Genomic DNA, 27,074 nt, shown 5'->3' on the forward strand with positions numbered 1-27,074 from the left:
GCCCTGCTCCCTCCCCCATCCTCCCAGCGCTACTCGCCTACGTATCGGGGTTCGGGGGGACCCCGTGGCAGGAAGTTCACGGGCTGGGGTCAGGGGTGGTGGAGGTTTGCTCTGTGCCTTTTCTAGTTCATTCATCTTGTCACCAATCTTACACTTCCTGGATATAGTCTTCCCTTATCTTCAGAGAAGACTCCCCTAATGCTCAGTTTCCCTTGTGAGTCCCTGAGTGGCTGAAAAGGCCGTCCCTTGTTGTGTTGCCTTGTTGTCGTGTTTGATGTTTGCAGCACCTCAGACGGTTCTCTCTTTGCCTCCTTGTCTCATACTTATTTTAAAAAAAATAAATAAATGTCGGTATCTGTTAAGCGCTTACTATGTGCCGAGCGCTGGCCTAAGCGCTGGTGTGGATAGAGGGTAATCAGGTGGTCCCATGTGGGGCTCACGGTCTTCGTCCCCATTTTGCAGATGAAGTAACCGAGGCACTGAGAAGTTAAGCGACTTGCCCAAAGTCACCCAGCTGACAAGTGGTGGAGCCGGCATTAGAACCCACGACCTCTGACTCCTTCGCATTAAGCCCTTACTATGTGCTAAGCACTGGGGTAGACGCATTTCAATTAAATCAGACACAGTCCCTGCCCAACCCGGCCCTCGCAGTCTAATGGGGAGGGAGAAAAGTCTTTCATTCCTATTTTACAGAGGAGAGAACTGAGGCCTAGAGAAGGGCAGAGTTGTCCAAGGTCACATGGCAGGCGGGCTGGGATTCGAACCCAAGTCCTCTGACTCCCAGGGTTGCACTCTTGCCTCCAGTTTGCACTGTTCCTCCCAAACCGTGAGCTAGGCGGGGCCATCCCTGGGGCGGATCGGATTGCATCGGATCAAGGCAGCCACCCCCCCGCCCATAGGTGAGGGGAACAAAGAAGCAACATGGCCTAGTGGATAGACCCCGGGCCTGGGAGTCAGAGGACCTGGGTTCGAATCCCAGCCCTGCCACGCGCCTGCTCTACGAGTTGGGTAAGTCACTTAACCTCTCCGTGCCTCGGTCTCCTCATCGGTTACGAAGGGCTCAGATACCGGTTCTCCTCCTTAGACTGTGAGCCTTAAATGGAACGGGGACTATGTCACGTTTTGCAAACAGTGTATCGACCTTAGTGCTCACAGTGCTTGACGTTCAGTAAGAGCTTAAATATTAATAATATAGTATTTCTTGAGCGCTTCCCCTGTGCGGAGAACTGTTCTAAACAACCGGAAGAGTACAGTGGCTCTGAGTCATGAGAAACTGCAGCTTGAATTAGCGTCTGGGAGACGGAGTGACGTTTCCCAGAGAGTCTTGGGGAGCGGAAGGGGGTTGCTCGGGCCCAGGTGGAAATCACCTGCACTTTGGGAAAGTAATGGGGGGGAAAGAGAGGAAAAGGTACAGAGAGATAAGAGATGAGGAAGAAATGAGAGCTCAGAGAATTACACAGGCAGGAGCTGAGGGTCAACGACGGATGGAGTCCGAAGATACTGTCCCTGAAACCTCACTTCATGAGCGATTATGAGGATAATGCTATTTTTTTTAAGTGCCGCTATGTGCCAAGCACCATGCCAAACGCTAGGGTGGATGCAATATAAGCGGATAGGGCCCGGTCCCTGACCCACACAGGGCTCCCGGCCCAAGTATGAGGGAGAACAGGTATTAACCCTCATTTTATAGATGAGGAAACTGAGGCCCAGAGAAGTTAAGTGATGTGACCGGAGTCACTCAGCTGATAATTGGCAGAACCAAGATTAGAACCCAGATTCTCTGATTCCCAGGGAATAGACCAAACTGCTTCTCATGGAGACCGCAGTCTCACCTTTCCCTGAGGAAAAACATGGCTAGTTCTACCAGTGTAGGAGTTAATTTTCGATAGGAGTTCACATCTCCTCTAAGAGGCCTTCCCAGACTAATCCCTTTATCCCTCCATCCGCCCTCCCCTCTGCCTCAACTGTGCACTTGGCTGTTTACCCCTTAAAGAATCTTTATACTCGCCCCGGCCCCACAGCACTTGTGTAAATATTTATCTTCCCTAGCCCTAATCTATTTTAATGACTGTCTCCCCCTGTAGACTGTAAGCTCTTTGTGGGCTCTTGTCCACCAAGTCTGTTGGACTGGATTTTCCCAACCACTGGGTACAGTACTCGGCACACAACAGATATCCATCGATCAATTTTAGGGGGAAGAACGGGCCTTAATAGAGCCCCGTACCCGACGTTAACGAGGGAGGGGAAAGCCAGCAGGAATGTTCGTAGACACAGCAAGAGAGCAAACAGCTTCATTTAGGAAAAGGGAAATCCTGAAGGAATTTCGCGGCTGAATTATTGTTTTGCTCAATTTGGGGCACAAGAACTTTGACAATAATTCCAGGTTAATTCTCACTGAAGTGAAGGAGACTGACTCATAGAGTTAAGAAATGAGATTTCCTGCGGAGATTTTTCATTTCCACGTGTGCCTGTATTCTCCCTTCCTCTCTCCCTCCCTTCTTTTCTGACGCTTTAGTACAAGCATTAGGGGCAGTGCTTTTCACTGTTGATTGGTTTATTTGAATGTAATAATAACGATGGCATTTGTTAAGTTCTATGTGTATAGCACTGTTCTAAGCGCTGGGAGATACAAGGTGATCAGGTTGTCCCCCGTGGGGCTCCCAGTCTTCATCCCCATTTTGCAGATGAGCGAACTGAGGCGCAGAGAAGTGAAGTGGCTTGCCCAAAGTCACGCAGCTGACAAGCGGCGGAGCAGGGATTCGAACCCATGACCTCTGACTCCCAAGCCCGGGCTCTTTTTCACCGAGCCACGCCGCTTCGACAACGTAGAATGTAGACCAGCCAGCCTGGGCCGTGGACCACTTAGAAGTGCGAGGCCAAGGGGGAGTCGGCGGGGCGAGGGGATGCGGGAGCTCGACCAGAAGCATCGTCACGGGGACGGGGAGGCTGATGGAGAGGCCAGAGAATGTTTGTGAAAGTTTTGATATGCGTGAAGAGCTCTCAGCCCGACGCTGAAATTGGTTCTGTGCATCTCCTGCTGGTTGTCAGGTAGGGAGGAATAATTCAGCATATAATCACTGCCCCGAGCCCTAGCTGGGAGCCATTTTTCATTTTCCATAGAAAAATGGTCTTTAACAGCATTTCCATTAGCATATTTCTCTGTTTAGTGAGTACTGGAAATCAGTTCAGCGCCGCAATCCCGTTATTGCAAAACAAGGCATCAGAATGCTCTGGAGACGAGTGCTTTTAGGGCATTTAGAAATCGATCGAGTTCAAGGAGTCGCGGGGTTGGAATGCTGGCTTTTTTTTTTTTTCCATTTCGATCTGTGAATCCCAAACTCCTGGCACCCGTATTAGGGACTCAGGTTTCTTCCTGGCCTTCTTGCCTCCAGCCTCTATATTTCCCTCTGCTGCCTGGATTAATTTTCTAAGACGTCATTCTGTACCTGTCTTCTTTCCCACTCCCCCAGAACTTCGCGTGGTTGCCCATTCCTCTCTGCATCATCATCGTTATTATCGTCACTATTATCGTTATTATTTTCGAGAAGCAGCGCGGCCTAGTGGATAGAGCACCGGTCTAGGAATCAGAAGGATCAGCGTTCTCATCCCGGCTCTGCCAGTTGCTTGCTGTGCTTCGGTTTCCTCAACCGTAGAATAGGGATACCCGTTCTCCCATCTAGACTGTGAGCCCCTTTCGGGTCAGGGACCGCATCCTACCTAATTAACCTGTACCTTTTCCAGTGCTTAGACACGTAATAAATGTTAAACAAATACCGTAAAAAGAATTACTCTATTTGTAAGAGCTTGCTACATGGCAAACACTGTTCTGGGCACTGGGGAGGATATAAATTAGTCGGATTGGCCACAGTCCCCGTCCCGTATTCGTTCATTCAGTAGTTTTTATTGAGTGCTTACTATGTGCAGAGCACTGTACTAAGCGCTTGGAATGGACAAATGGGTAACAGATAGAGACGGTCCCTGCCCTTTGACGGGCTTACGGTCTAATCCCGTATGAGTTCCGAGTCTAATCATCAAGTAGAAAAACTCTTGTTCATGAGGGCCGGGGTCACGTCTCCCAAGCGTTCAGTACAGTGCTCTGCACACAGTAAGTGCTCGATAAGTGGCTTCACTCTCCAAAGGCACCTTCCCCCCTGCTTCCAAACGTACCCTTGTCTGCCCTGTCCTAAAAAAATAACCTCCCTTAACCCCACGGTTCCAGTTACCGCCCCGTCTCCCTCCTGCCGTTCCGACTCCTTGATCGAGTTGCCCGCACCCGCTGTCTCCACTTCCCCTCCTCCAATTCTCTCCTCGACCCCCTTCCGGTCCGGCTTCCGCCCCCTTGGCTTCTCAGAAACTGCTCTCTCATCGGTCACCGGTGATATCCCCCTCGCCAAATCCAACAGCCTCTCCTCCAACGTAATCCTCCTCGACCTCTTAATAATTTATTCAAATAGGGCAGAGGTAAGGGGAAGCAGGGATTTCCGGTTACCCGTTCCCTGCCCCGACAGAAGCAGAAAATCAGTCAGTCAATCAATGGCATTTATTGAGCACCTACTACAAGTTGGGCACTGTACTAAGCACTCGGGGATGTACAATAGAGGTAGACGACATGGTCCTTGCCCGCGAGGCGCACCAGTACTGTTTTAAACCAATGGTCCGGGATTCCGTCTCCGACGTTTTCTTTCTTGGAGGGGCCAGGTGCCGGTTGCCCTTCCGGACATCCCTTCTCAGGGCTGGGAATGGACCGTCCATCCCCCCTCCTCCTCCCTCCAGCCACCCATTATGGACCTCATCTCGTCTCACTGCAGCACGGCCTCCTGGATAGAGCCCGGGCCTGGGAGTCAGGAGGACCTGGCTTCTAATCCCGGCTCCAGCCCTTGTCCGCTGCGTGACCCTGGGCAAGTCATTTCACTTCTCTGGGCTTCCGTTTCCTCACCTGTGAATTGGGGTTGAAGACCGGGAGCCCCATGTGGGACACGGACCGCGTCCAACCTGATCATCTTGTATCACTGAAGCGGCGGGGCCTGGTGGCAGGAGCGCGGGCTCGGGAGTCAGAGGTCAGGGGTTCTGATCCCGGCTCCGCACTTCTCTGCTGTGTCACCTTGGGCCGAGTGACTTAACTTCTCTGTGCCTCAGTTGCCTCTTCTCTAAAATGGGGATTGAGACTTGGAGCCCCATGTGGGGCAGGGACTGTGTCCAACCTGATTACCTTGTATCTACCCCAGCGTTTAGAACAGCGCTTAGCACATAGTAAGCGCTTAACAAATACCAAAATTATTATTATTGTTGTCATCAGCTACCCCAGGGCTTAGTGCAATGGGCTGGCACATAGTAAGCACTTAACAGATATCATTTGTGTGTGTATATTTATACGTATATATATATATATATATATGTACATATAGAGAGGTCATGGGTTCTAATCCCGGCTCCGGCACTTGTCAGCGGTGTGACTTTGGGCAGGTCACTTCACTTCTCTGGGCCTCAGTTACCTCATCTGTAAAATGGGGATGAAGACTGTGAGTCCCATGAGGGAGAGTGTGGTCACCTTGTATCCCCCAGTGTTTAGAACAGAGCTTTGCACATCGTAAGCACTTAATACCAACATTATTATATATATATATATATGTATATAATATGTATATTATATATATGTGTATATATATATATATATATATATATTTGCTGCCTCTCTCAACCCCTGCCCTGCACTCCTTTCTACTCCACGCTCTCATTCCCGGAAAGAGGAGAAATAGGAGGTGCCACCGTAAGAAGTATTGGTGGCAAAAGGGATATGTCCGTGTCGAATTGGTGCCGAGGGGACCTAACGGGAGAGAGATGGGGCAGTGAAGCGTCGAAAGCCAACCCCGCTGCCAGTGCCAGCCTCCGTCCTCGGAGCCGGACGGCGGATGCCATCTGCTGTTGGAAGAGTTAGGGAGCGGAGCCAGTTTTCCGGCTCCGGCCGTCCACCGAGTCTCCCGTGACCCGGGTCCGGCAGACTCACGCTGCCCGATGGACCGCCCTTAATTCAACGTTGGGCCTGAGGGTGATCATTACAGCTGAACCGGGTCACTCGGGAACAATTAGCGTCTTTCAGCGTGGGGGAAACCGCATGCCTAGTGGATAGAGCACGGGCCGGGGAGTCGGAAGGATCTGGGTTCTAATCCCCCCTCCTCTGGTCAGTGGGTCGTAGTGATGGAGCGCTCGCTGTGTAGAGCACTGTACTGAGCGCTGGGAAGATACAGTGCAACAGAGTTGGTAGACGCACAGTGAGTTTATAGTGTAGTGAGGGCCCCTGTTCTGTAACCTCGGGCAAGTCACTTAACTTCTCTGGGCCTCGGTTTCCTCATCTGCAAACTGGGGATTTAATACCTATTCTCCCTGCCGCTTAGTCCGCGAGCCCCCTGTGGGACAAGGACTGTGCCCAGTCGGATTATCTTTAATCTCCCCCGAGGCTTGACCTTTAGCAAGCACTTAGCAAACACCACAATTACTGTTATTGTTGTGATTTCACGGTCAGTTGCCATGGAGCCACTCTGAACTTAAGCACTTCCGCAGTTTGCCGAGTTTGAGGCCTGGCCCTCTCTTGCCTTTTTCCAATCGCAGACTTGTAAATCCCAGTTCCACAGGGAAAGATGCCCTCTCTCTGCCTTGCTGTCCTTTTCGATTTATTTTTTTACTCCTCCAAATGACCGGTCCATTGCAGAGGCTTCCAGGAGTCGAGATTCAGGCACCCCAACGTGCGTCACACTTCCGATTCTGTGACACTTGGCCTCACTTCCCATCGGATGAACGGCAAATCGTTCATTCATTCATCAGAGTTCTACAAACCCACAGTGCTCAAGGGCGAACGACGACTTTCTTCTTCCCTCATTAGACGAGCTTTGCCTTCAGGATACATATTTACCAAGATTTAAAAAAAAATAAAGGTTCTGTTATCAAATATTAGCTTTTCCGAGCCCACTGATTTCCTGATGTTTTCGCATTCTATTGCAGCACTAATGATAGCTCAGAGAAAGATCATTCATTTAACGACGGAGAGCTCTTAATGGCTACAATTTCCCCTTTAAATATATGAAAATGCTTTCTCTAGCTCTGCTTTGAGGATTCAAATATGAAGAGAGAACCAGGCAGGTACCTGCCACTGGGGAAAGTATCTATGCCTCGATGGTAGGTTTTGATCCAAATTTAAATTCATCAAGGCAAACAAGGAGACTGTTTCTTCTTCTTTGGGAATGAAAGGCAGTTTCAATTAAAGGGTAAAGAGAGGAGAGAATGCAGGATGTATCAGAGAAATACGCAAACCCCCTATTTACCCTCCGGAGTCATTTGGAGAGAAACAGAAAAGGACGAATCTCCGTGCTGACATTTCCAAACACTAAAAAGTCGCAAGGCAGAGACTCGGCAACTTCATAATCAGACAGGATGACATTTAATCAGAAGTTGATCTTGCTTTGACTTCAGTGTGAAGAAGAGATTCAATTTGCCTGGTCAAGGACTTTATGCATAATAACAAACCGAGAACGCACCTTGCGATGTCTTCCGGAGGAGGGTATTGAGAGAGAGAGAGAGAGAGAGAGAGAGAGAGAGAGTGTTTTAAAGAATATTTACCCTCGACCCCATGAAGATATTCCCTGGAAACCCACCGAGACAAAAAAAAAAAAAAAAAGAGATTTAGGCCAAACATTTAGAGAACGTGATGTCGTTGGATTCTTCACTGAATATCTAGACTGTAAAATCCTCCTCTAGAATGTAAGCTTCTCCTTCAGATTGTAAGCTATTTGTTGTGGGCAGGGACCGTGTCTACCAACTCTGTTATACTGTACTCTCCGAAGTGCTTGGTACAGTGCTCTACCCACAGTAAGCGCTCAGTAAATGGCACAAATAATCTCCCCACCTCGGGATCGGGGGTTGGCTCGGAACAAACCGAGGGAGATGCTCGTTCTTACGGCTGGGGGAAAGATAAGGAATCCATGGCCGTTTCACCATGGGCTGTTGGACTGGAAAGTTGCTGTTGTTTGAAGAATCATCCCTGACCCCAAAGGATGGAGAGTGGACCGGATATTCACGGTAAAGGGCACCCTGATTGGAGCAGCTGGCCAGTCCACCCAGAGACACCGGCGTCCCACGGCCCGGGCCAATTCCCATTTCTGTTGTAATCACTTCACGTTTGGGAGGCGGTGTGGTCTAGTGGAGAGCGCACGGTCCCGGGAGGCAGCAAACCGAGGTTGTAGACCCTGTTCCACCACTTGCCAGCCATCTGAGCTTGGGGAAGTCACTTAATCTCCCCATTCCTCAATTTCTTTATCTGTAAAATGGAGATAAAAAGTAGCTTGTTCTCCCTCCATCTCAGACGGAGCCCCCGTGTGACGGGGATTGGGTCTGATTTGATTATCGTCCATCTGCTCCCACAAGGATGGAATTTCATGGTAGGGTACTCCGGCCGTACCGCCTCACCTAAAACTATCCTATCCGATGGTGGGGACTTCCCCCTCAATTATTAAGTCTCTGATATTAATTAGCTGGTTAAAGGAGAGGGAATCATTAAGAAAAGGTGGGATTTCGACTGTGCGTTTGGCCTTTTTTGTCCGCTCTGGGCCGTGAAGATCCGGTCAACGTGTGATTTGGTCTTCTTGGAACAAATACGTCCAACCGTGAACGCATGTTGTCGTCCAGTGTGTATTTGTTTATGTGCGTGTTTATTTGGGGCTGCAGAGTCACGGCCTCACCGTGTGCCCACAACAGATTTCAAAGTGACTTTATCCTTCTGCAGACCGTAAGCTGCCCTTGAAGACTATAAGCTCCTTGTGGGCAGGGATTGTGTCTACCGACTCTGTTGTATTGTAGATCTCAGTCCAGTGCTCTGCCCACACAAGAGTGTCAGGAAATGCCAATCACGAATTGATTCTTCTTGGTGCTTATCCAGCAGTAGACCTCACCGGGTGTTACTCGTGGAGGCAGGAGACTCTCCCGTGCCGGCAGACGGCGTTAAAATTGGGAAGGAACTAGCCGAGGGGGTCGGCTGAGTGCCCACCAAGGGGAATATGAAAAGTGGGGCATCCGTTCCTTCATTAGCCTCTTTCTTAATGAGTTTGGTTTCCACGGCGGGGGGCGAGGGGGGTACCAGGGTGCCTCGGAGAGAGGACGGGGCCCGGCCGAGACAGAGGAAGAGATGCCGACTGGGGCGGGTCCGGGTCTGAGCAATGTCCTTTATCTCCCCAGGGAGCCTCGGAAGGTCGTCTTGCATAAGGGCTCCACCGGGCTGGGCTTTAACATCGTGGGAGGAGAAGACGGAGAAGGCATCTTTGTGTCCTTCATCCTGGCGGGCGGGCCGGCGGATCTGAGCGGGGAGCTCCAGCGGGGGGACCAGATTCTCTCTGTGAGTACCTGGGGCGGTCCCGTCCGTTCGGTTGTCTGATCTCTCCCAGGCCGGTCCACGCAAAGTCCCCCCTCGCGGGTCCGTCCCACCCGGCGGGCAGTCGACGAGGGGGCAGCGGGTCTCCGGGAGGCCCGTGTGAGGGACACAATAATAATAATAATAATAATAATAATAATGGCGTTTGTTAAGTGCTTACTATGTGCCGGGCACTGTACTAAGCGCTGGGGTGGGTCGGACGCAGTCCCCGTCCCTCGTGGGGGCTCAGGTCTCGATCCCCATTTTACAGATGACGCAAGTGAGGCACAGAGAAGTGAAGTGACTCGCCCAAGGTCACACAGCAGCTAAGTGACGGAGTCGGGATCAGAATCCTTGACCTCCTGATTCCCGGCCCCATGTTCCATCCACTACACCAAGCTGCTTCCCTCACGTCCATCGTCAGCGATACCGACGGGGCATCCGTCGCGGTTCCCTCCGGCGGCCCGTTGGGGACCGCTTGCCGGTGGACGGGCCCGAACCCCCTTGACCCTACTGCCGTTTCTCACTGCGCAGCTCCCGGTTCCCATCCCGAATCTGCCACTTACCTGCCGTGGGCCCGTGGGCAAATCATTTCTCCGGGCCTCGGTTTCCTCATCTCTAAAATGGGGGTGAAATTCCTATCCTCACTCCCCTCGGACTACGAGCCCCACGTAGGACAGAGACTCGGGCGGACCTGATTACTTCTCATTGACCGCAGCACTTAGCACGGTGCTCGGTACGTAGGTGCTCGACCAACATCGCAATTATGGTTAGTTACCACTGTTATTATTGATATACTCATTTCATTAAGTCAGTATTGATTAAGCACCAACTTCTTCAGACCACTTTATCGGCGCTGGGGAGAGGACGAGTAAAGTAAGAAAGGTGACCCCCCCCCGACCTTAAGAGGCTTAGGATCGAATAGTAATAATAATAATAACGTTGGTATTTGTTAAGCACTTACTACGTGCAGAGCACTGTTCTAAGCGCTGGGGTATACAGGGTAATCAGTTTGTCCCACATGAGGCTCACAGTCTTCATCCCCATTTTACAGATGAGGTCACTGAGGCCCAGAGAAGTTAAGTGACTTGCCCACAGTCACACAGCTGACAAGTGGCGGAGGTGGGACAGACGTTGTGGAAACAGGGAGAGACGTGTAGAAAGAATTAATAGCAGGAGAGCAGGTGACTCCGAAAGTGTGTCGAGATTAAAAGTGCTCCGCCTCTCCAGTGGTATTCATTTTAGGGTCCATCTCCCCAGCTGGATTATCAACTCCTTCGCAGCTATTTGTCGCGCATAGAACAGCGCTCTGCACCAAGCCCTCATTCCATCCTTCGATGGCTTGATTTTTGAGTGCAGAGAGGTAGGTTAGCGGGATCCGTTGGATCAGAAAGGTGCCGGTGTCCAGAGGGGGCCGAGATGACCGGGAGATTTGTCAAATCTCTTCCAACCTGGGCGATTAAAATAGAAATAACTCGGCTCAAAAAGGTCATTTTCTAAAAAACCCCACAAGGGGGCGGCGCAGGCCTGGAGTTCACCCGGATTTGGCAGGTTTGCGCTTTATGGAATCCCATGAATTAAAACCATCAGCCAAATGATTCCCAAACAAGATCCTGTTAACGACACTTGATAACCAGATTCACCGAGAAGAGGGGAGTTGGCAGGCGGGACTCTGATTGTCTTCCTATGAAACGAGGCCCTCTTTCCTCCGGTCCAAATCTGCTTTTTTTCCTTCCCCACGCCGATCCGCTTCCAGTTGCAAGACTGGGAATCGTGATGGTGATGACGATGATTATATTTTTTAAGTGCTTACTGTGGGGCAAGAACTGCGCTCGAGCGCTTATTCTCTTCCCCTCTTCAAAACCCGACTTAAAGCTCACCTCCTCCAAGAGGCCTTCCCAGACTGAGCTCCCCTTTTCCCTCTGCTCCCTCTTACCCCCCCTTCACCTCTCCGCAGCCAAACCCTCTTCTCCCCCCTTTCCCTCCGCTCCCCCCCCCCTTCCCGTCCCCTCCCCTCGGCACTGTACTCGTCCGCTCGACTGTTTATATCTTCATCACCCTATTTATTTTGTTAAAGAGATGTACGTCGCCTGGATTCTATTTATTCGCTATTGTTTCAGTGAGATGTCCTTCCCCTCGATTCTGTTTATCGCCATCGTCCTCGTCCGTCCGTCTCCCCCCGATTAGACCGTAAGCCCGTCGGAGGGCAGGGACTGCCTCTATCTGTTGCCGATTTGTACATTCCAAGCGCTGAGTACGGTGCTCTGCACATAGTAAGCGCTCAGCAAATACTACTGAATGAATATAAGGCGGTCGGGTCCGAAGAGGGCTCGCAGTCGAAGAAGGAGGGAGAATAGATCACGAGTCCCTATTTGGCCGATGAGGAAACAGGCCCGGAGAAGTGAAGCGACTTGTCCAACGTCACACAGCAGACGGGTTGGGGAGCGGGGATTAGAACCCAGGTCCTCTGACTCCCAAGCCCATGCTCTTTCCACTAGGCTGAGGAGGAGGGACGAGATCCCTCCGTAATGTCGTTCCCAGAGACCGGGGCTCGGCGCGTCTGGGAGCGAGGTGCCCAAACAGCTGCTCTGGAGGAGCTGAAAAGAGAGCACCGTGAGCAGGAATGAAAGAACGCCTGAAGAGAGCCTAAATTCGCATCGAAATGCTATAACCGTAGGCCATCTGGGGGTAATTCAAGGAGGACCGTGCAGCCGGGAGTGCTGTCAGACTGTGAAGAAGGTGGCACCACCATAAAAGAGAAGAGAGAGTGACTTCAGGCCCTGAGCGTAGCAAGCGCCGCCGGGGTCGAGGTCCGTCGTGGGAGGGAACGTCCTCCAGGCTCGGGTTTCACCCGGTCGCACCGGCACACGCTCCAATTTCCGTGCGTCGTCTTCGAACCCCGAGAAGGAGGGAGAATAGGTCAGGAATCCCCATTTTGCGGATGAGGAAACAGGCCCAGGGCAGTGAAGTGACTTGCCCAAGGTCACACAGCGGACAAGTTGGGGAGCGGGGATTAGAACCCAGGTTCTAGACTTTTCTTGGTGGGAGTGGGGAGAGTGATAGCAGTGATGTTATTTATCGAGAACCCGCGGGTTGCAACACGCTGGGCAAAGCGTTAGGGAAAGTACGGCAGAAGTACAGGGTGCGTCTGCTGCCCACGAGGACCGTCCACTCTAAGGACAGGGTACGGAGAAGCAGCGTGGCTCAGTGGAAAGAGCCCGGCCTCGGGAGTCAGAGGTCCTGGGTTCGAATCCCGACTCTGCCCCTTGTCAGCTGTGTGACCGTGGGCAAGTCACGTCACTTCTCCGGGCCTCAGTTCCCTCATCTGTAAAATGGGGATGAAGACTGGGAGCCTCACGTGGGACAACGTGATTACCCTGTACCTACCCCGGCGCTTAGAACAGTGCTCTGCACATAGTGAGCGCTTAACAAATACCAACAGTATTATTATTATTATTATTATTACCGAGAGCTGTGTCTTTGAAGGGGTTGGGAAAGACGATTAGTCGATCGGTGATATTCGTTGAGTGCTTACTGGGAGCAGAGGACTGCGCTAAGCACTTGGAGGGAGTACAGTACAATGGAGTGGGTAAGACACACTCCCTGTCCACAAAGAGCTTACAGACCCGAAGGGACAGACATTAACAGAAATTTCAAAACTGTGGGTATAATACTAAATAATAACAACCGTATTTGTTAAGCGCTTACTATATAATAATAATCATGTTGGTATCTGTTAAGCGCTTACTACGCGCTAAGCGCTGGGCTAGGTACAGGGTAATCAGGTTGTCCCGCGTGAAGGTCACAGTCTTAATCCCCATTTTACAGATGAGGGAACTGAGGCCCGGAGAAGTGAAGTGACTTAATAATAATGTTGGCATTTATTAAGCGCTTACTATGTGCAGAGCACTGTTCTAAGCGCTGGGGTAGTTACACGGTAATCAGGTTGTCCCACTTGAGACTCACAGTCTTCATCCCCATTTGACAGATGAGGTAACTGAGGCCCAGGGAGGTGAAGTGACTTGCCCACGGTCACACAGCTGACGAGTGGTGGAACCGGGCAGGCTGTGCTGGGGGGCTGAGGGTGGTCTGAATATCAAGCGTCCAGAGGGTTCAAAAGCAGCACGGTCTAGCGGCAACGGGTCTGGGAATCGGAGGACGTGGGTTCCAATCCCGGCTCTCTCCCACTTGTCTGCTGTGTGACCTGGGGCAAGTCACTTCTCTCTGCCTCATTGACCTCATCTGTAAAATGGGGGTGAAGCCTGTGAGCCCCACGTGGGACAGCGACTGTATCCCACCTGATTCCCTCGTATCTTCCCCAGTGCTTAGAGCAGTGCTTGGTACATAGTAAGCGCTTAGCGAATTGCGTAATGATAACAACACAGATCCAAGTGCGGTCCGAGGCAAGACGGAGAGAGGGGTTCACTCGCGAAGCCGATGAGAATTTTGAAAAAATATAAAGAAATGCGATTCGGGCGGGGCTGGCCCGTGTACATTCGGGGGGCTCGGGGCCACCAGGTTGGGTCCCCCAAACTGGCCCGCAACGGACAGTTGTCAGAAGGCATCGTTGCCGTCAGGAGAGCCGGTCGGGCCGGTCGGTTGGACGCCGACCGGGCGAGGTGAGCGCGGGGAGCCCGGGGTTAGGCCGGACCCCGTCTTCTCCGAACGTCCTCCTGTCCTTTGAGCTGGGGAGGGCTCTGGAGGCCTCGGCTTCACGTTTCCAATGAGGAAAGGCCATTCGGAGATGGGTGTGCTCTCCGGGAGAGGCAGGAACAGGAGGGAGACTCCGCCTGCGGGAGGGAGCGGCCAAGATGCAGCAGGAGAGAGAGCTCTGGGGAGGAGGCAGCTCGGATGAGGAGAGGCAGATCGGCAGCGAGCGGGACAGAGCGGCGGCAGGAGGAGGAGGAGGAAGGTAAGAGGCGAGCTCAGGTGGGGACGGCCGGGAAAGACGACGGAGGCGGCGGCGGAAGAGCAGGGAGACGAAAGCCTTTTGTCCCGGAGAGGGGGAGAGGGGAAGGAAAATTCAGCGGGCAGGAGATCGGGAACCGACATCCGACGTCTCGATTCGTATAACGACTTCAGCCGGAGCCGACTGCTTTATGTAACTGGAGATGATGCGTGAGGCAAATGGCCTGTCACCCCGGTTCCAGAGTCAGTACGGCGCCCCGCTTGCAGCGAGAGCTCGATAGATGCCGACGGTCGACTGATTCCGATGGCCCGAAGCACTGTGCCGAGGGCTGGATTACGCACAGATGACCCCACGGTCAGAATTTAAAGAAAGGGGTATCTTCCGTCATTCAGTCGGTCAGTGGTCATTTGTCGATCCGAGGTATTTATAGGGTGCTTAGCGTGTGCAGGGTACCGTACTAAGCACTTGGGAAAGTAGGACACAGTAGAGTTGGTAGAAGCGATTCCGGCCCACGGGGAGCTTTCGAGTCTAGATGGGGGAGTTTACGGCTTCGTGGGGAAGGAGGATCTGAGCAGAAGCAGAAGTGACCTTGGGCAGGTCACTTCACTTCTCTGGGGCCTCGGTTATCTCATCTGTAAAGTGGGGATTAAGACTGTGAGCCTCATGGGGGACAGGGACCGTGTCCAACCTCATTACCTTGTACCTACCCCAGCGTTTAGAACAGTGCCTGGCACACGGCGCTGAACAGGTATCATTTTCAAAAAAGACTCTTCTGGCTTTCATTCCGTCCTCCGCAAGTGTGGAAATCCCAGCAGCTCACTGGGAAGTCAGCTGCTCCCGAGATCGAGTTTCCTCTCGTTCAAGTTGTATTTCCTGAAGCGGGGATGGTTGGGCTCGAACCCTCCACCCTCCCTCACCCGTCTGTTCCCCCCGGGTGGGGGTCTGGGGCCGGAGAGAAGAGCTACTGGGTGACCGCTGGCCCTCCCCTGGGGTGGTCACCGTTGTTGAGAGAGGGTCTCTGCCGTCGGCTCCACGGCTGGGAGTTGCGAAAGCGCCGTCGGAGCTAAGGCAAGGGTGGGATGGAGAGGAGGAGAACCAAGGCCGGTCCCACATCAGCCTTTTTGGCTACATTCATAATTAGGGCAGTTATGAAGCACTCGCCGGGGTCGATACGAAGTTATCAGATTGGATCGAAGATTAGATTGGGTCCCTCCGTATCTCTAGTTGCTCACCGCTGCAACTCAAGCTTAAGCCATGGAATAACAGCTTAAATCTGCAGACTGCCCTGACTTTTCCAACGTGCCTTTCTTTTTCTTTATCTCAGATTGCCCCCTCTGCAAACCTGTTAGATTGGAGGAGCAGGCATAATTATCCCCATTTTACAGATGAGGAAGAGAGGCCCAGAGATAAGCGACTGGGAGGCCCGGGGTGAAGTCGGGGCTAGAACTCAGCTGGGTCCCGTGAAGGTGGTCTCCGAAGGGGTGTGTGCAGAACGCTCCATCGCGAGGGAGAGGAGTGGAGAACCGGTCTGTAAAGAGGCAGGACCGAAATGGCCGTGGCTTGCTGTGAGGGACCCCCAACTTCTAGTTGTCCTTTGTGGGAAATATTTGAAGGTGGGGGGCTCAGGAGAGCGGAGAGAGTTCGTGTTTTCGGACAGGTTTGTGGTGGTCTGTTGCCGCGTGATTTTTCAGGTCTGTTTCCCTGGGGGGGGGGGGGGGGGGGAGTCGTTGGCCCGAGCAGAGCGGTCACCGGCTGAGATGTCTGACCCCGAGACCGTGCTGGTGCCTGGAAGGTGTTTGTGTTTAGCCCCCAGCGTCAGAAAACAAGGGCGGTCACGGTCCTGAAACTCTTGAGGTAGCGCACGCTGCGGATCAGACTTCTGACTGAGTGATTAGTTCGCGTCCAAGCGTGGAGAAGGAGGAGTGTGGTCTAGTGGAGAGTGCGCAGGGCTGAGGCTTGGGTTCTAATTATGGATCCGTCACCTGGGGCAAGTCACTTAACCTCTCTGGACCTCAGTTTCCTCATCTCTATCGTGGGGGGAAAGCATGCCCGCTTTTCCTTCCCTCTTAGCGAGTCCCTGCTGGACAGGAATTATCTTCTGTCAAGCTCAGTGTCTGGCACTTCACTACCTCAGTTGTTTATTTTTCTTACTGTGGACACTCAGTGACCCGAATCCCACGAGAGAGTTGTCCCCTCCCTCCCTTACCCCACGTTCCCGGGCGGGCGGTGCGCTACCGTGTCTTGTTGGGAACATCCCAAGCGCTTAGCACAGCGCGCTTCATCCAGTGTGTGCTGTCAATCCCGTCCCCGCTGCTACTCCGTTCAGATGCAAGGAAGAGGAGGGAGTTGGGGGTGGAGCAGGAGGAAATCGAGGCAGAGCTTTGGGGAGCTTCACCCTGCGTCCCGCCCTCAGCCCCGCAACACTTACTCCATAATTTATCTGTTTCTATCGACATCGGTCTCCCTCTCTGGACTGTAAGCTCACTGCGGGCAGGGAACGTGTCGATCGACTCGGTTCTATCGCGCTCTCCCGAGAGCTGCAGCGGGCTCGATAAACACCCTGAACGAGTGATTAGGGGGTGAGGACGAGAGGAGCCAGGGAGATACTGGGAGAATGAGAATAAGAATGGTGGTATTTCTTAAGCGCTTACTATGTGCCAAGCACTGTACTAAGCGCCGGGGTGGACACAAGCAGATCGGGTCGGACCCGGTCCCTGTCCCTTTTGAGGCTCACAGTCTTAATCCCCATTTTACAGATAGGGTAACTGAGGTCCAGAGAAGTGAAGTGACTTGCCCGAGGCCACGCAGCAGACAGGTGGCGGATCTGGATTAGAACTCATGCCCTTCTGAGTCCCGGCCCGGGCTGTAGCCACTGGGCCATACCGCTTCACCGGAGGGACCCGTCCCCCGGTCAGAGACGCTTGCAGCAGATGAAAGTCGGAACGGGGTTTTTCCTTCTGCGGCTCCGAGGACGTGAAGTTGTCCCCACAGGGTAAACAAAGAATTGCCAAGCAAGCGGTGTGGCCTAGTGAATAGAGCGGTGAGTGCCCACAGTGAGAGTGGGTTCTAATCCTGATTCCGTCACTTGCCTGCTGTGTGACCATGGGCACGTCACTTCTCTGGGCCTCGGTTGCCCCATCTGTAAAGTGGGGATTCAGACGCGAGCGCCGCGTGGGACCAGGACTGTGTCCAACCTGATTCATTTGTATTCACCCCAGCGCTTAGTACAGGGGCTGGCACATAGTAAGTGTCGAACAGATACCATTAAAAAAAAGAAATAGAGCGGCCCTGTAGAACCGGGAAGGACGCAGACCGGATCTTGGCCGGGAGGGGCAGGTTATCGGCTTATTCGCCCCTGGCAGGTGTGCATGGGGGCGACCCAGTCCCGGTGGCAGCTGGCACAAGAGCAGAGGGAGGCGTGGACAGTTCACATTTCGGAGAACGAACCTCCTCCCTCTCCCGAGTGCCTTCGAGGATGTTTGCTCATCCCCTTTTACACTTGACCTGCTTTGTTCGACGGCCCAGATGTAGCTCATTGCTTCGGGCAGAGCCCTCTGTGTCCCCTTAGGGTACGATGGCCGTCGCTTGGCTATTGTTCAGATGGTCAGCTTTCCCGTTATGGATTATGTAGCGTACGCTATTATGTATTATATTCAACTGAGGCTGGGTCAGGTCGAATATTAATAGCCCAGCCTAAGCCTCTCGGAGGATTTTCCATCCTAATCAGATTTACTTCAGAGTCGCCCGATCCGGGCCCGTGGATGGCGTCAGATCGATCAGATCAGCTATTTCCCGAACGCTTACTGTGTGCGGAACGCTGTACCAAGCCGCTTGGGCAAGTACAGTACAACAGAGTTGGTAGATATGATCCCTGCCCTCGAGGCGCTTACGTTCTTGCCCGGGAGATGCTTTCGTGTGATCCGTGAGCCCTGTTTACAGCCCTTGTCATGGCTTCCCGTGCTTTTCCTGAGTCTGGGGTTCAAAGACCCTCCCTACAGCGGTGAGTTTCAGCCTGGGTTTGGGTTTTGGTCCGTAGCCACATCGCGATTCAGGAAGCGCGGAGTTATCAGCACCCCCCAGAAAAGGAGGGGTTGCTGTTTGAAGTTGGAAGTCACTTTGGTGAGCATCAGACCTTCCATTTTCCATTTCTGCCGCTGCTCAGGAGGCGGATCCAGAATCGGGGTGTCGAAGCCACCTCAGACGCTGTCAAGCGTTCTCGTTCGATGCCCAGCACGGCACCCTCCAGCCGGGGAGGGAAACCGCGTTAGAAATCGCTGCTTCGGACAAAAGCGGGCAGTTTGTGCGCCCCGAGCACTTGCCTAGGAGGAAAGCGCTCGGATTTTGTGCCGGCTTGAGATGGGTATCGGTCCCTTTCCGTACTGACGAATTCTCAGGTAACTCTGGCTTTTCAGTCCCTAATTGAGATTCTCACTCCCTGAGATTCCTTGCCCAAACCATCTGCATGCGGTCAATACTTAATAAACACGATTGATGGATTGAAACCATCAGGCCATGAACAAGGCTATGATCAGGTACTTCGACCCGACGGTGGCAACAGGAAGCCGGAAGGGAGTGGACATCCTAACGGGAGTCCATTCCCAAAGTTAGGGATGGACCGGTCAGTCAGTCGATGGTGAAGTGGGTAGAACCCGGGGCTGGGAGCAAGAAGGACCTGTTCCTCCTAATTCCTGACTCTGCCACTAATCGGTTGTGTGACCTTGAGCAAGTCATTCAACTTCTGTGTGCCTCAGTTACCTCATCTGTAAAAAAGGGATTAAGACTGTGAGCCCCATTTGGGACAGGGACTGTGTCCTACCTGATCAGCTTGTATCTAGTGCTTAGAACGGTGCTTGACACATAGTAAGCGCTGAACAATTACCGTTATTATCATTATTATCATTATTATTATTATTATTACAGTGTTGCAGACCACTCTAGTTAGGAGAGTAGAGTAACGGTATAAATAGACACCACCCCTGTCCTCAAGGAGCTTACGGTCTAGTGGACCAAATGCTATTTGTCTCTTTCATTCATTCATTCAGTAGTATTTATTGAGCGCTTACTATGTGCAGAGCACTGTACTAAGCGCTTGGAATAGAATAACTGATCGGAGGCTCTTGAAATGGCTGATCTTTTGGGCCGGTGGCTCCCATGTCGACCCCCCGCTGAGTGAGACGTATTTCTTTCTCTCTGATTTGAACACACCCCGCTTCAAGCTTCAGCCGGGGCCTCTCGCCTCCTCATTGCGGGGTCCAAGTGGGATTCTCCAGTTGTGAAAGCGAGCGGCACGTCCCAGTGGAAAGAACGTGGGCCCGGAAGGGCCTGGGTTCTAATCGCGGCTCGACCACTTGTCTGCTGGGTGACTTTAAGCCAGACTCTTAGCTTCTCTCTGCCCAGAGGCCCGACCCAAGGTGGACACCGCTCTTGGCCCCCTGGGTCCCCGTGCTTTGCAGACTCTTCGCGGATTTCCTCGGCGCGGCTCCGGTCTCCCCTCCCGGAGCACCGTTCCCGACGAGACCCACGATCCTCATCTGCTTCCTGTCTTGCAGGTAAACGGCATCGACCTCCGCGGCGCCTCTCACGAGCAGGCCGCGGCAGCGCTCAAGGGGGCGGGACAGACGGTGACGATCATCGCCCAGTACCAACCCGAAGGTAAGTCCTGATCCGCGGCCCCGGCGCCTCCGACGCCGAGCCTCGAGTTCCCACCAGCCCGGGGTGCTTTTCCTTCCCTCTCCCGTCGGCGAGCGATCCGTGACGGAAATCTGGTCATTCCAAACTTGAGTACTGGAGATGCCCTTATGGTTCTGCTGCTAGGGGAGAAAAAAAAAGAAAAAGGGAGCCCGACATTACAGGCAATTAGAAATGCCTCTTAGAAAATATGAATGTAATGAAACAGCAAGCGGCGTCTGTTTCTTTTCATTTCCTTCTGTATGGGTCACACTCGTTTCTTGGAAATAGATGTCGCAGCCAGAAGTAATTAGGAACAAGGAGTCATCCGTTGGCGATCAGAGGCGGAGATAATGAACCATGTACAGAATGGAGCGTCATCTTCTCTCCTCTTGCATCCACTGGACTGCGAATTGCGAGGATAGGAGTTGTAAACGTGCAGGATAGAAAAACTCTTTCGGGTCGTGGAGTCCTCCCCAGAGCAGGCGGCTTTCCTCACTCAGCACGTTTCCGTCAGGGCTCTGGACATCCGTGACGCTCGTGGAAACCGTGTACCTTGTGCCGTGGACCCACGGGGCCACCTCGGGACTTTCCCTTTGGCAGCGGTTGCCCTCTCACGCGGTTAAAGATGGGATATCAACACTGAGCTCTGGCTGCGTGCACAGCACTGTGCCGAGCGATCGGAAGGGTGCGGTGCCGTTGGAAGGCACGGTCTATGCCCTGCCAGCAAGGGAGACGGTCACTAAAATGAGTTAAAGGTAGGAGGAAGACAAAAAAGAGGATTTGACTGAGTACTGAGTGCCTACGGTCTCATAGCTCATTCACGGCGGTTCAGCGTCATGTCTCCCATCCTTAGGACAGCCACCGGGCCGAGTCAGGTTGATTTCGCCTCATTTCCTCGATGGCCAGCCGAGGTTGGGGTTACTCAGATAAGACCAGCCGCTGCTTCCCTGGGCCTCATAAATCCCCAGATGGCGGCAGGAGCTGGGTCGTGCGGAGAAGGGGCTCACCAGCCTCAGGGTCGTGGTCGCCTTTTGGCAAATAGGCCAAGCCGACGGACTTGTCTACTCCCCCTGGTCCTCAGTTACGCTCAGAGGTCGCGTCTCTCTGCCAGGCCTGGGAACCCAGGCTGGGCGACCCGGGGGGGAAGAGACCCGGAGTCACTGCCCCGGCTTTGGCCAGGGGAGGAGCTGAAGCAATCAAAATGAACAGTCGTACAGTTGGGTCAGCAGGCACACCCACGGGCCGAGGAAGCCTAGAAGGAAATAGAGCCCACGTCGGGCAGCTTCGGTGTGTTGTGGCACTGGGGAGGCTTCTTGGGACGCGCACGGGGCGCCAGAGTTAGGTTTGGAGGCAGTCTCCCTCCTGGAATCCATTTTGGAAGCCGATCGGAAGGCGTAGATGAGGGGGGCCGGTGAGGAGAGGGCCGGTTAGATGGGAGGGGGCCAGAGAGATAAGTGATGTTGAGGTTTGTCAGCTTTCTCTTTCCCCCAAGCATGCAGTGTCAGCACCGGTTGAGATTTGGGTTCTCTACTGCATTGCAGTAAGGCTGCAGCTGCTCATCCCCACAGCCTCCCTCGCCACAGCAGACGAGAGTCCCTTCCGCCGGGCCTAGATCTCCGAAGACGGCCACGGGTCAGCCGCCCTCACCGCCCGGCGCGGACGCGACCTGACCGAGGCGGATGACCCCCGGGGGTCCTTGGAGGCCTGCCCGGGTCGGCTCTGGCCGTCAGGGCCGTGGACTGACCCAGGAGATGTCCATCACCTGGTCTCCCCACGGAGAGCTGGCGAGGGCCTGGCAAGGAGAGCGAGTACCCATCTTTCATCTGGGTTAGCGGGAAGCCCCAGGGGAGCACCTTCTCTTGCACCTCTTTCCTGGAAATGGCCACAAGAGATTAGATAGAGAACGCCCAGGATGACCAGAAGTAGGTAGAGTAGAAGCGTGACTTGGTGGAAGAGCACGGGCCTGGAAGTCAGAAAGGCATGGGTTCGAATCGCAGCTCTGCCACTTGCCTGGTCTGTGACCTTAAGTCACTTCACTTCTCTGTGCCTCAGTTACCTCATCTGTATAATGGGGATTGACACCGTGGGACAGGGACTCTATCCAACCCAATTTGTTTATATCCATCCCAGCACTTAGTACGGTGGCTGTCACATAGAAGTGCTTAACAAATGCCATAACTATATATATAATTATTATTATTATAGTAATATTGGGTCTGGTGAGCTCCTTCACCCGACCCGTTCCTTTTCTGTTCAGAAACTCTTTCCGGTTCCATTTTAGTCCGCCAGAGCCCTTATCTACTGGAACCATTATTATGCAGCCAAAAAAAACGGTGAGAAAAGACAAGGTTTCTCGTGGTCGCTCCGTGCTCTCTCAAAAACGCACGTGTCCCTTCATTTCTGGATTCATTTTGGTTAATGGTTCTGGGTTCATGTCAGAGAGATGATTGCTTTTAAGGTCTAAAAATACCGTTTTCCCCCCCTTTCTCAGTTTTCGCTTCTGAATCACTCCCTCTCCATACATTGCCAACCCTGAAAGAATTTTTTAAGTCTCTTCACTGGCGACACACATCCTCAGAGGCAGAGAGTCGGTGAAAGCACCCTGGCAGCGAGGAGAGAAGGGATCAGTCCCCCTCCCCGGCCCACTCCCCGGCCCCTGTTCTGATTAAGGCAGCTGTGGGGAGACTGAGGCGGAGGAGAGAGCAGACCTGGAGGAGTTTGGGGAGGAGGGATAGGAAGGTTGGAAACAGAGGATCGGGAGGCACGGGGATTACCGACCCTGACATCTCTCTCCACCCTCCCCTGCCTCCGTTAGGCCACTTCCTGCCTATCCTCGGCCCCCGTCTCTGTTCCTTCCCCTTGCTTCCCTGCACCGGCTCTAATAATGAGAATAACAGTAATAATCGCGGTATTCGTTAAGCATTTATGATGTCGCAAGGACTGTATTATGCGCTGGGGTAGATACTGGATGATCGAGTCCTGGCTCCACCAGTGACCTACTGTGTGATCTTGGGCAAGGGTTCTCACTTCTCTGGCTCTCTGGCTGCTCATCCGTTGTATGACAGTTCAGTACTCGTTCACCCTCCTACTTAGACTGTGAGCCTCATGTGGGACAGAGACAACCTGATTCGGTTGTATCTTTCCCAGCATTTAGACTAGTGTTTGAACCACAGTAAGGGCTTAACAAATACCAGAGGTCTGTTTAAGCAATTCTTTTTCTGCCTTTTTCGTTTTATGGTATTAGTTAAGCACTTACTCTGTGCCAGGCACTGTACTAAGCACTGGGGTACAGACAAGATCATCAGATTGGACCCAGTCCAATAACCTTCTCCGCTACTTCATGACTCGGGATGATCTGAGAGACCATTTTAGGTTCTGGGTCCGGAAACCGAGAGCTGAAGCGTCTTAAATCCATCCTGAGTGTTTTTGAGCGAGCTGACCGGGGGGCTCAAGGTCAGATCTGGCTTCTGTCTCCCCCCCCAACCGCCCCAGGTTTGAGCAATGTCATTCCCCTGAGCTGTAATCAAGTGCGGAGCCTTCTAAATGCCAGAGAGTGTGGCAGGTTTATTAGCCGGCCTAGCTGTTTATTCAAGCTGAATTCCTTTGAAATGAGACCGGTTTTTTTGTAGCGTCAACACGGATCCCTCACGGCCGAACGGTAAATAAAACTGCGGTGACAGCGTTCAACTTTATAACGTGGAATGTGATTCAGAGAGGCGGTGGGTCAGCAGTAAAATCCTCTGATCGAATGGGGAGACAGGAAGCGCTTGGGAGAAGGCCTAGGATTGAGAAGAAATGCTCTTTGGATAGCAACCAGAGAAAAGTGGACGCTTTTAAAGCCTCAGAACAGCTGCCGTGGCAGGAAAATATCAAATGCTTAGCATTTCATGGATTTTTTCGTTAGAATTGAAGAGGTTGGTATCCCATACAGCATTTTTCTAGTCCAGAATATAGAGGGTAAGGGAAATAGAGGGTGTAATTTTTTCCCCCGACTATTTCTTTGAAGTATAGGAACGGCCCTGATTTTGTAACTGTATCCTGTGTAAAATGGGGATTAAATACCTATTTTCCCGCCCCCTTGATCTGTGAACCACATGTTGGACAGGAGCCGTGTCTGATTCTGGTGTATCCTAGTGCCTAGCACGTAGAATTTAACAGCTGTCACAATTAGTATTATTCTTACTAGAGGCCGTTTGCCCCTCTGGACTGTAAACTCATTATGGGTAGGGAGTGTGTCTACCAACTCTGCTGTACTGTACTCTCCCAAGTGCTTAGTACGGTGCTCTGCGCACAGTAAATGCTCAGTAAATACCACTGATTGATTGATTTGCCATTTCCAACCCTGCCACGATCACTCCCATCAACTGTATTTCTTGAGCACCACTGGGTGTGTAGAACACCATATCACTCACTTGGCATTGCAGACTGAAAGCAGAAGACTTGTCCCATGCCTTCAAGGAGCTTACGATCCAGAAGTGTTGTTTGTCCCAAGGTGAGAGATGCTAACGACTGAATGCGTATAATCAAAGACAGTGGCTGAAAAAAGGGATGATGAAACAGAAAGCAACACTTAGTGGTAAGAGCACGGGCCTGGGAGTCAGAGGATCTGGGTTCTAATCGCACCTCTGCCAATTGCTTGCTGTGTCACCTCGTGCAAGTCATTTAACTTCTCTGCGCCTCAGTTCTCCTGTTCTCCCTCCTACTCAAACTGTGAGCCCCTTGCAAGAATTAGGTGCCCAACCTAATTCACCCGTACCTACCCCGGGGCTTAGAACAGCGCTTGACGCGTTAGTAAGCACTTAACGAAGCCCAGAAAAAAAGGAAACAGAAAAGGACTTATTCGGCAGCCCAGAGAAAATGACGACTCCATTCCGCTCAACTTTCCAGGAGTTTTGGAGGACCACCTCCCGCCGTCCACAAGCAGACGTTTTTCTCCTCTTGCCATATGGAATTAGAGGCCATTAAGAAATGGAAATGAGCACTGCCGTCCTATGAATTGGATGGATCATCAGTCAACCTGGCAGGGGCCTTCCAAAATGTAGGCTAGCAAGCAGAAAGGCAGCTGCCACATACCCGTCTCGGAATTGGAAGAATAGAGATGTTCTTTTTGGTTTTCGGCCTCTGCTTGTAGTCCTGCTATTGTTCATTTTAAATGATTGTCCTGCTTTCATTTCAACACCCCTCTGGGCCCGTCCTTCCGTTTTGTCAGTGGGAGCATAAACAGGAGAGAGAGAGGGCGTGGGGGAATTGCAGAGAAGATGGTTGTGTCTGGGACTTCTTCCTCTCTCTTGGAAGGAGTGGGAACCAAGAACCCAGGATCTCTGAGTCCCAGCCCCCCCGCTCTTTCCCCTGGCCTAAGCTGCTTCTCTAAAGTCCTGACTAATGTCCCAAATGGGCGTCCATCCCTCGGGAGGCTAAAACAGGGTGGGAGAGCCCTCAGTGACCATGGGCGTTTGAGTCTCTCAGCCAGATGTTGTCTTGTTAATCCAAGTCAGGCGCTCTGCCTTAAACAGAGATGCTCCTAAATTGTTTCATAAGGAAAAGCAAGGAGGGAGGGGCGGGCACAAGCCATCAAATCCAAGCGCAAAGGAAAGTGGTCCCCGCTGTGTTCCACACCCACCCACCCCCCCCCCGCCCCCCAGTACCCAGACAGCCACCCTGCTGAGCCTACCACGATGTAATTACAACACTAAAAAACATTTATATCCTGGAGCTAGTGAGCCCGGCTCCCAAAGGCAAAACTATACCTCGCTTTATTTTACTGAAAGATGTTTTCCTGGCATTGGAGTGAATTGAAAGGATTCTTCTTTTTTCTTCTTTATGGTATCTGTTAAGCGCCTACTATGGGCCGGGCGTTATACTAAGCGATGGGGTAGGTACAAGCTAATCGGGTTGGACGCGGATCCATGTTCCGCTTGGGATTTACAATCTCAATCCCCATTTTACAGATGAGGTAACTGAGGTGCAGAGAAGTGAAGTGACTTGCCCAAGGTCACATAGCAGGCAAGAGGGCAGAATTAGAACCCAGGTTCTTCTGACTCCCAGGCAAGTGCTCCGTACACTAGGACACGCCGATTCTGTCAGGGTTCACGGGGGATCTGCGCAGGGCTCTGGGCTACTTGGCATGGCTGCGGAATGGAGCAGGAGAGGGACCGTGAGTGAACTAGCGGTCCAGCTCTCTGCCCACGAGCCTTCAGTCCCCAGTCCGGCTTGGTCGATGACCAAGAGAAGCTGGATTGATTCTTCATCTGAATTTTATTTTGAATAAAGTGGATCACTACCAGTCACTGGTATTTATTGAGCGCTTCCTGCTTGCAGAGCACTGTGTTAAGCACTTGGGAGAGTCCGATACAACAGAGGCGGTAGATACATTCCCTGCCCAGAGTGAGTTTGCAATCTAGAGGGGATTAGATTTATCCAGATTCCCCAGGCTTGAGGACCCGCAAAAGAAATTATGGTGGCCATTGTGACTCCTCACGTGATGTGGTCCAGTTATTCGAGGATTGCTGGATTAGGGATAGACTCTGAGGTAGCCTTAAATCAGGAAAACGGTTGGATTGGGGAACAGGTATTCAGGCAGTTGGCTTTCTCCTAGAGGAGTCCTCTGGGTTCACTTTTTTTATTCAAGTCCAAGGCTCTTCTTCATCAGAGCGGGCCCGAGGACATTTAAGCAAAGAGAAAAGAACAGGAAGGTTTGAATAGCGGGCCAAGCAAGTCATGGGTGGCCCCCTCTTTCTTCGTCTCGATGATCTGAGGGATTTGCTTCCCGCCGTCGGACAGTCACCCCGCAGAAGAAGGCCAGGCCCTGGCATGGAGTGGAGTCCCCCCGGGGAGGCTCTGATTTGTATGCGTTACAGTGGAGGTAAATGCCTCGTTCTCCCACCCGAGCAGAGCAAATGAACCGAAGGGAAGTGTTGAAAAGCTCGGTTCCCAAGTGTCTCAGAGAGGGCGGTCAGTAGAGAGAAGCGAAGATCTAAGGACTGTGAGAGATTTTTAGGAAGCCGACTAGAAATGTTTTGGGTTTTTTTTAAGCCAGTGCACCCTCCGCCTCCCAAGAAGGGGGATTACCAAAGTTGGGGTTTTTTATGCTATTTGTTAAGC

The 27,074-nt window shown here is 52.4% G+C and overlaps 1 protein-coding gene across 19 annotated transcripts in view; it reads left to right on the plus strand.

Annotated features, from left to right (window-relative positions):
• Positions 1–27,074, plus strand: part of DLG2 (discs large MAGUK scaffold protein 2) — a 603,132-nt gene that overhangs the window by 439,127 nt on the left and 136,931 nt on the right. For all 19 annotated transcript variants that reach the window (XR_005661215.1, XM_039914987.1, XM_039914985.1 and 16 more), the window contains 2 exons: positions 9,223–9,379; positions 19,853–19,955. Coding sequence is in view for 18 of the 19 variants with exons in the window: in XM_039914987.1 (XP_039770921.1) it covers positions 9,223–9,379; positions 19,853–19,955 (260 nt within the window). In the remaining variant the exon portion in view is untranslated. The remainder of the gene's footprint in view (positions 1–9,222; positions 9,380–19,852; positions 19,956–27,074) is intronic.

The sequence above is a fragment of the Ornithorhynchus anatinus genome, chromosome 20, assembly GCF_004115215.2.
Source record: "Ornithorhynchus anatinus isolate Pmale09 chromosome 20, mOrnAna1.pri.v4, whole genome shotgun sequence".
In the NCBI taxonomy this organism is placed as follows: Eukaryota; Metazoa; Chordata; class Mammalia; order Monotremata; family Ornithorhynchidae; genus Ornithorhynchus; species Ornithorhynchus anatinus.